The sequence below is a fragment of the Lipotes vexillifer genome, unplaced genomic scaffold (assembly GCF_000442215.2).
Source record: "Lipotes vexillifer unplaced genomic scaffold, Lipotes_vexillifer_v1.1 scaffold1980, whole genome shotgun sequence".
Lineage (NCBI taxonomy): Eukaryota > Metazoa > Chordata > Mammalia > Artiodactyla > Lipotidae > Lipotes > Lipotes vexillifer.
In genome coordinates, this window is record NW_006797999.1 from 1,254,045 (window position 1) to 1,263,726 (window position 9,682).

At 56.6% G+C, this 9,682-nt stretch overlaps 1 protein-coding gene across 1 annotated transcript in view; it reads right to left on the bottom strand.

Annotated features, from left to right (window-relative positions):
* Window positions 1-9,682, bottom strand: part of ARHGEF10 (Rho guanine nucleotide exchange factor 10) — a 73,524-nt gene that overhangs the window by 6,210 nt on the left and 57,632 nt on the right. Inside the window, exon 26 of the mRNA XM_007470024.1 lies at window positions 3,499-3,673. Coding sequence (XP_007470086.1) covers window positions 3,499-3,673 — 175 coding nt within the window. The remainder of the gene's footprint in view (window positions 1-3,498; window positions 3,674-9,682) is intronic.

Sequence of the window (9,682 nt, forward strand, 5' to 3'; positions counted from 1 at the left end):
AGGAAGGGGCAGGGGGAGCTGGCCGCTGTGTGATGCACGCTCTCCGGGAACCCTGCTGTCCTCTCACACGGGGACACAGGAGCACAGGAGAGGCCGGCCAGGTTTATTCAAATGCTCCCAAGAAACACACAAACAGGGGAGAGAATAGGAGAAGCAGCCAGCCTTCCAAGTGTGCTTGGAAAGGCTATGACTGGAACCCACTCCCGGCTCCCACCCGGGACAGAGACCAGGGAGGCGGACAGGTTAGCGCAGGATCAGCTGCTGGTTAAGGAGCCGCTGGTTAGTGCAGGATCAACTGCTGGTTAAGGAAGCTGCTAGTTAGCTCAGGATCATCTGCTGGTACAGGAGCTGCTGGTGCAGGATCAACTGCTGGTTAAGGAAGCTGCTAGTTAGCTCAGGATCATCTGCTGGTACAGGAGCTGCTGGTTAGCGTGGGATCAACTGCTGGTTAAGGAGCCGCTGGTTAGCGCGGGATCAACTGCTGGTTAAGGAAGCTGCTAGTTAGCTCAGGACAAACTGCTGGTTGAGTAGCCGCTGGTTAGCGCGGGATCAACTGCTGGTTAAGGAGCCGCTGGTTAGCGCGGGATCAACTGCTGGTTAAGGAAGCTGCTAGTTAGCTCAGGACCAACTGCTGGTTGAGTAGCTGCTGGTTAGCGCAGGATGGCACCAGAGCCCAGGGAACACGAAATCCACTGCTCGGTCTGTTCCTAACTCATAAATAACCTTGAGTGCAGTTTAAGTTGCTGAATTCCCTTCTGACGTGGCTGATGGTACTTAGGAGAGTCACACTGACTTCTGTATTAGACAGAAAATCGTGCCACTTCATTTCGTTACGTCACCCCTGGAAAGCGACGTGCTCACTCAGCGGGGACCTAGGAAGGCTAATCTGACAGGGGGTGGGGGTCTCAGCACTTTTTCATCCAAATACCCTCCCCTGACTGTTCTGGACGAAGAGGAAACAGCTGCGTCCTTCCGTGACTCATGCAGCCTCGTGACCCGGAGGAGATGCCGCCCTCTGAACCACGGGCTGTAACCACCTCGGGGGCCGGGAAGGTGGACTGACGGCCCCTCGAAACGTGTGTGCTGACCCCAGGCGCCGTCATCCACTATGTCTGCCAAGTATGATGTGGTTTACAGCAAAGCGCTCGAACTAATGGTGCTCAGAACAGAGCTCCAAACCAGACAGAAAGATACAGCTCATCACACGAGTCCCAGTCCACAGGGGAAAGCACACTGAGACCTCTAGGGAACTAAATAGGGTTCTCAATTCTGCTACAAAAAGTCATGAGTTACAGTATAGTACAGTAAATTTTATTTTCCAATTGTGTTCTTTCTGGCCTGGGAAGGCTTCATCTCTAGAACCTACCGGAATTTTATATTCCAGTGAGAGCACGAAAGGACAGTTTACACGTTATTGCCATATAACCCATTTGGGCAACATCATGAACACAACTCTAGAATGAGGTTTACACACGTGTCCAGGATGACGGTGGTCCAAGGACCTGCTCACATAGGGTGCAAACACGCACTGACACAAGTAGCTAAGTGTCAGAGAGGACACAATGAAACACTTCTCACCGTGAAACACTGGCCCAAGGGTAAGACGATTCAAAGAAGGACAGACAAGTCATGGGTGTCTGGCCTCCCTGTTCCCAAAAATGCAAGAAAATCAGACCAACGTCAGACGCCTTTCTGAGGACCACATTCAAGAACCACTGCCCGGGCGTAGCAAGAGAACTCTCATTCTAAGTGTCCCTGATTTCTGCTCTAACTGTCCACCTTCCTCACAGTTCACCAGGTCTAGCAGCTACAAACCTGGGAGTAAAATATGAGATGCAAACAAAGCACAGAATCCCCGGATATTGGTGAACCTGGAGGTATTTCGCACACAGCAGGCAGATGCGGGAGAACACGCCACCCAAAGGCTCCTTCTGCATGGGACATGGGCTTGGGAGAAAAAGCCCTAAGTCCTGGCACAGGGATAGGAGGCCCAGGGTGGCGGGGAACCCGAGGAGGGGGGCAGGGACTGTGTGTGGTGATGGTGACAGCAGGCGGGGGCACACCTGCCAAGGGGTCCGGGGACGTGGGGCCGCCAGGTGTCCCCACCTGACCACATGGTCTCCTGGCTCCACAGGAACCCAGGCGGATCCTGACCTGAACAGTGAAAGCCACGCAGGTGGATAAGAAACAAGGGAGTCGTTAACTGGGGGGTAGAAAGAAGGAAAGAAAACAAGATGAAGCACAGCCAGTGGCCCAGATGCAAACAGGTTACGTGGTCACAGGTACGTGACCGCTGGGCTTTGGTGCAACAGGGACTGGGGACTCGAGCGCCCTGGGGGGGCTTCCTGCACAGGTCTGTTCACGCGGTGTGGGTGGGAGCCCACCGCGTGGCTGCACACCGGATCTTTCTCTTCCCCAGCCGGGAGCCAGGAGACGCAGCCAACGTGGGAAGGGAGCAGAATGCCGTGTGGCGTGAGCCTGGTCCTAAAAGCCCTGTGGAGACGTGGGCCAGTACACACCAGGCACACACACCTGTACACGGCAAGCAACGCATATACATATGAGTTACATGCATACACACATTTGCAACATGCTTATATACACTAGCCACACGCCCGTGCATAACAAGCCCACACGTGTGCATACTACCACACGCCCACACATAACAAGCCCACACACATACAATACTAGCCACACACCCGTACATAACAGGCCCAGGTGTACATACTAGCCACATGCCAGGGCATAACAAGCCCAGGTGTACATACTAGCCACACGCCAGTACATAACAAGCACAGGTGTATATACTAGCCACACGCCCATACGTAACAAGCCCAGGTGTACACACTAGCCACACACCCGTACATAACAAGCCCACACGTGTACACACTAGCCACACGCCCGTACATAACAAGCCCATGCGTGTACATACTAGCCACACACCCGTACCTAACAAGCTCATGTGTGTACATACTAGCCACACGCCCGTACATAACAAGCCCAGGTGTACATACTAGCCACATGCCAGTACATAACAAGCCACACATGTACATACTAGCCACATGCCCATACGTAACAAGCCCAGGTGTACATACTAGTCACAGGCCAGTACATAACAAGCCCAGGTGTACATACTAACCACACGCCCGTACCTAACAAGCTCACGCGTGTACATACTAGCCACACACCAGCCACATGCGGCTCCCACACCCCACTCCCGCACCTTGGCTGGTTTGACTCCCGCTGCCAGGAACACCCTTCCCGCGTGGGGCTGGCAGAGGCCCGTGGAGCACCCCCACCAGAGAGTCTCCTTTTCTCTGCCCTTCAACCTCAGATCCTTGCCCCCGCCCCCCACCCCAGTGCTTTATTAACAGCACTAAACCGTCTGCAATGGGCGGCTCTGACCTCTAAGAAGGGCGCTTTAGTTCGGGTCACCCGACAGCCCCGAGCCCCAGCCCCGGGGGATGTGGCACCGCCCACCAGCGCCCCGGGGCCCACCTGGCAGCATGTGATGGACCGGGGTGGCGACGTTGACGTCCTGGAGATGTTTGAGCGTCTCCGTGTGGAAGAGGCGGAGTGTGGACCCCGAGGTGAAGGCGATCCAGATACCCACGCCGGCAATGGCCATGTGTGAGACCACCATGCCCTCCTCCTGGTGGGCCTCCAGCTGGCTCTGCGGAGACCAAGGAGAAGGCGACGGCGGGGCGTCGGGGGTACAGCACGGAGCTGCACCCCACCTCGCCGTCACGGACCCGCCCTTTGGGCTGCGCATGAAGCCTCAGGTGGCACTGTCGTCCCCACCATGCCAGCGTGTTCAGCTGGCGCCCCGGATCTCACCTGCTCTCAACCACCTACAGCAAGCGCACCGTCACCCCAGATCCGCAGGTGCTGAGCAGCGCCCCTGGACGCCTGTGGACCATCAGCACCCCCAAACCTGAGCGGGAATGAGGGCCACGTCTGCCTGCGAGGAGGCCTGTACGGGCAGCTAAGCCCCCGCCAAGCTCGCAGGGTCCCCTCAGTGTCCAGCCCCGTCCGGGCCCCGGGTGGCCACCTGCTGCTTCTCCGTTTGACCAGGCCCTTCCCGAGCCTCCGGGCTGTGCTCTGCTCCAGGTCTCCATCCTGACAACTCTGCTCCACGGGGCCCCCGAGAGGGAACTTTTGGAACTTGTCCCCATGGTGGACGGGCCGGTGCTGGGCAGCTGTGGTCACTGCCTACCAGGGATTGGCAGGGGGCAGGTGGGGTGAAGCTTGGAGACACAGTGAGAAGAAACACTACCCTTAAAGAAGTCCTCTTAGCCCACAGCAGATCACAATCCTGCACAGCTCTCTAGCCTGAAAAGAGGTAACTTAAAACCCCCTAGGAAAAAAACAGGCTTACGCCTCTGTCCCCTTCCTCAAGGACTGAGAACAGTGCGGGAGGCTCTTTACGACCCACTACGTGGCCAAGGCGGCCGAAGGCGCCATCCTCGCATGCCTACCCGCGTGGAAAGGGCTCGCCAGTTAGCCCCTCACGCTGCACCCACGCCGCGCGGCACTCCCGAGCTGGACCGAGGGGGACACGTGAGTCTCTGATTTTGTCAGAAGGGAGGCTGCCCGTCCAAGGGCACCACACCTTGTTTTAAGCGAAGACTGCAGCTGGACAGGCAGGGCTGGAGAGCGGCCTGGGGGTCGTCCTGAAGCCGGGACTCAGGCGTGACAGTGATTCTGGAGTTCGCAGACGCCCCCGACGGCCTGAGCGCCCAGTCCTGCCATCACCACCTGCCTGGGGCCGCATGTTCCCTCCGGAGTCCCCGCGCACCTCCCGGGAGGGAAGACGAGGACCCTGCTCTCGGGGCGGGCAACTGGCTCGGGCCCTCGGCCCCTCCTGCAGCCAAAGCCGGGGGGCCGCCATTTCCTCCGAGATGCCCGTGCTATGCTCACCTCCACAGACACCTCCCTCCGCGCACATGTGCACCCTCCCACAACGCGACCCCGATCATCACAGGTCTAATTTAAACGCGTGTCAGTGGGGACGAGCCGGTGCCAGCGGTTAGGAAGGAGCCCCGAGTTCTTACAGAGTGAGTCCTCCTGAGTAAACACGTATGACTGGTAACGCGGGGCCACACGGCAACTCCATATTTCACTTTTTGAGGAAGGACAGACTGTTTTCCAACAGCTGCCCCGTTTCACGTCCCCACCAGCGATGTGTGCAGCTCTCGACTTCTCCACGTCCTCTCGGCACTTGTTAATGTCCCTTTTCTACTGCTGTCATCCTCGTGGGCATGACGTGGTGTCTCATGGTTGCTTTGGTTTGCATTTCCCTAAGGACTAAGGATGGTGCACACCCTTCCCTGTGTGGCCGACTGTGTATCTTCTTTGTAGAAATGTCTGTTCAGATCCTTGGTCCGTTTCTGAACTGGACTATTTTTCTTTTGATCGTTGAGCTGTAAGTTATATAAGCTGTTTGTTATGCACTCTTGGCAGATACACGATTCGTAAGTATTTTCTGCCATTCCGTGGGTCGTCTTTTCACTTTGCGGACAGCCCGTGGCGGTGGCTTGGGCTGCCCTATACCACAGAAGCAGACATGGCTTTCCTCTCTGGCAGGCTTCAAGGGGGATAGCTTCCATGCTGTTCTGTGAACCGGTACAGATCCCCTCGGTGGAAGCCCACTGCCGAGACCAGGGCTGCAGGAAGCGGTAGCACTATTTTGCGTCCCACTGCCCCGTGTGTGTATCACCGAGCAGTTAAGGTTTCAGTAGCAGAGCGGGGCTGACTGGGAGGAATGAGGCAAGCGGCCCACCCCTCCCACGTGGGCTGAGACTCGGCTTCACAGCTCTGCGTCTCTGAAGAGGAAAAGCCCGGCTGGTCCTTCAGTTCAGCTCAGGACAAAGCGCTCACTGCTCCCGGAAGGCCATCTCTGGCAGAGCAAGGCGGCTTCCAAAGAGAGGTTAAAAAGGGAAGAAAGGGCTTCCCTGGTGGCGCGGTGGTTGAGAGTCCGCCTGCCGATGCGGGGGACGCGGGTTCGTGCCCCCGTCCGGGAGGATCCCACATGCCGCGGAGCAGCTGGGCCCGTGAGCCATGGCCGCTGGGCCTGCGCGTCCGGAGCCTGTGCTCCGCAACGGGAGAGGCCACAGCAGTGAGAGGCCCGCGTGCCGCAAAAAAAAAAAAAAAAAAAAAAAGGAAGAAAAACATCACGTCATGCTGAGAAGTCCTTGTGCCACCTGCGTGTAAAGGAGCGCAGGTACTCGCTCTCCTGGCTGCTGCTGTGGCTCTTTCACAGTTACTGTTGAAACTTCTTGCGGGAGAAGCAAGAAAGTCACAGTCTGCTGGTCCTCACCCCCGTTTCTTTCTAAGAACTCAGCAAGCCCGGGGAGGAGGGAGCCCAGAGCCGCTGCTGGTCGGGGCCCACCCCCTCCCTGCCCTCCGGCGGCTCCGTTCGGTTACTGGCTTGGCCGCCCCATTCCCATCCTCTGTCTTGCGGGCCATCTTGTCCCAGGCGTCCCGCATGCTGCCTCCCGGCCGTCCTGTGGCCACCTCCACCGCTGCAGCGGCTGCCCGCGTCCACCACTGTCTGCTCACGGGTCTTCGGCGTCTCACAACTGGCTGTTTTTCTTTACAGAAGTGCCCCGTTCTGCAAAATCTACCTCAGATTCTCCCTCTCTGTCCTCCACCCACGGGGAGTGGAATTTTCCCGACAGAGTTCTGGAACAACCTTCTCAGTGAGTCTTCAGTCCCCAATCTCACCCCCCTTTCAACTCCTTGCAAAAAAAAAATCCTCGGAGAAGACAGATTTCCTGGCGTCTGGCCCTTGGTTAAATCCCCACACGGCCCCCGTCGCGCACATCGTGGCGGGGCTCAGGACGTCACGAGCCGATCTGCCCCGGGAACCGAGCCAAGCGCGGCTGCCCTCACAGTCACGGCCTCGGCCTCGCCGGCGCTGCCCAAACGGGCCCCGTGAGCGCTCACGGCAACAGAGGCTGAAACCCCGGGAACCGAGGCGGGGACCGCACGCTCCTGCGTGCGAGGGACCAGGTGCCCTCTGACCACACCTGCGCCAACCCCACGTCCCCACGCTCGGACTCACCCTGCTTCCGGGCAAAGGTCCTCCAGGAACCGCCTTCTCACGTCCTGACACACAGCACTCCTCCTCTGAGATGTCGTGCTTTTTTGCCACCTGCTGAAGTCCTCCTCTCCCCGGACAGGGCGGCTTTACGGGCCTGTGACCCTCGCGGGGTCTCAGGCTCAGAGGGCTCCGCACCTGGCATGACGCTCTGGCTGCTGGCATCTCGGAGTCCGGGCTAACTGACATTGGACATGGGGCCCTGCAGACACCGTAGCCAGTCCCGACCCCAGACCTGCCCCCGGGGGCCAGGTAGCTCGTGCTGCCCTCACCTGTTCTGGCACCGCACCTGGCCTGTGAGTTCTTCCTGGCCTTTGGGGTTTTTGTACAGCACCTGTGCTTCTTAAATGCGTGACACGTTTGTGCTGGATGATGGGTGATGTGAACAATAATTTATCTCTGGGATGCTCGCCATTGTCTCCCACCTTCTCAGAAGCTTGGCGTTCTGTGTGAAAACAGGAACTTTGGGCAACAGGGTGTCTGAGTCTCCTGCCACCTTGAAATCATGCGGATCTGAAGGTCTCTGCAGGGAAGCAGGGCCGGGACCGGGCCGTAGGTGTTCAAGAACCGGTCTGCCTGCCAGCTTGGGCCTGTCGCCTCTGTGCCCTGCATTCGTGTCTTTCTATACGACGACGGGAATTTATCTCATCAGGAAAAAAACGCATCAACTCAGAAAACGCTCTGCTACTAGGTCACCTTTAGTATCTTATCCATTTCATTCTTTCGTTCTATTTCTCTTCAACGTCGGGGCAGGGCTGGAAGGAAAGCTTTTTCTTCTCCTGTCCTTCTGTCTGTCTGTCCTGAGTCAGGTACACTGCACATTGCAGAAAATCGAGAGTAAGGAAGGACAGGTCTCACTTTAAACAGCTCCAGTAATTAAACCGAAACTACCTGTGAAATCGGGGCTCCGAGAAACAAAGCTGTGAGGTCCGCACCTGCAGAATCCACAACAAACTGCCTGCTCCTTGACGTCAGGTTGCTTTCAGAGCTGCGTCCATGTTCCTAAAGCTCAACGTTTTCTTAAAAGGCATGAAATAAACCCCATGAGGAAGGCCCTACGTAGCTGGGAAGGAAGAAAGTAGGCGCCCCCCCACCCCAGATCCAGATGCAACGACTGCAGCTTCATTACGTGCATCGAACACTTACGCTTCCCCGTCTGCTTTCCCTGACCTGGCGGGAAGGCGGGCAGTTTTATTCCTGCCGTGCTGGGCACGCAGAGCCCACCTGGCTCGGCATCTCTGGGTGAGGTGCTCGGCGCTGCCCCATCAGAACGCCGAGCTGGCACTGCAGCCCCGCTGTCCCCGCTGCAACTGTGCCAACCACTGCCGTGCAGAGGCCACCGCGAGAACATTCACGTCCCTGGACATCAGAACTCACACCCTGCTCAGCCCACCGCAGAGCGAGTGCAGCCTCGTGGCCCCACGTCCCTGGCCCTACAGACAGGGCACATTCAGGGAGTTTCCCTGTAGCAGCTGCCCTCACCCCAACCAAAGAGGCTGCAGACGCATTGAGGTTTCAAGCCTGCAGAGCTGCACCGGCACCCCAACTGTGGTTCCCCTGCCCAGCGGAACTACTGGATAAATTACGTTTTTTTAATAACAGAGTAGATTTTGCTTCTCTCTCTATAAACACATTTACTCATTTGGGTACTAAAAATGCACAGAAAAGAGGCTTTTATTTAAATGCAAATATGTTACTTCTGAGTCTTCAAGATTTACAGCATATACATCCTTTGGAGCATGTGGAAATAACCCTTTAATGATAATAAGGTCATAACGTTATGTTAGTCTGGAATCGCCTTGGCAGCAGCTACAGAAACCATCATTCCGGCTTTCGGTACGAATTTATGGCAAAATTAACGTATTGGTTTTGGAGAGATGTTCTAAAGAAAGATTGTTACGTTATTACTCCTTCTCTGTGAAAAGAAACTGAAATACGGACTAACAGAATGCTATTTCTGGCTCTTGTATATTTACTCTAATAATAACTTATTCTAGTAATAAATAGAAACCACTACTGGGGTGCTCTTTGCTAGCAATATTACCTCTCATTTTGATGAGGAAGTTGGTTGATCGCCAGCTTGTGGATCAGAGCCTGAGGTTCAGGTAAGCGGCTCACCTGCGACCACCGTGCAGTGCAGGGTTGAGTTAGGATCTGGACTCTGACCCTCACTACGTCACCGATAAGGTGCGACACTGCTGGCGTACAAGGCAGTGGAATACAGCCCAGCAGTGGTTACAGCGTCTATAAAGTGCCCTGCACAGGGGCCGTGGTTAATGACCTCTCCACACCCCACTGAGGGCTTCTTATTACTCTGAGGCATGTGAAGTAAAAAGGAGCAGGTGGAGACAAGTAGAAACAAGAAGTTACCATAAAAATACTGGGCAGCGGGCTTCCCTGGTGGCGCAGTGGTTGCGAGTCCGCCTGTCGATGCAGGGGACATGGGTTCGTGCCCCGGTCCGGGAAGATCCCACGTGCCGCGGAGCGGCTGGGCCCGTGAGCCATGGTCGCTGAGCCTGCGCGTCCAGAGCCTGTGCTCCGCAATGGGAGAGGCCACAACAGTGAGAGGCCCACGTACCG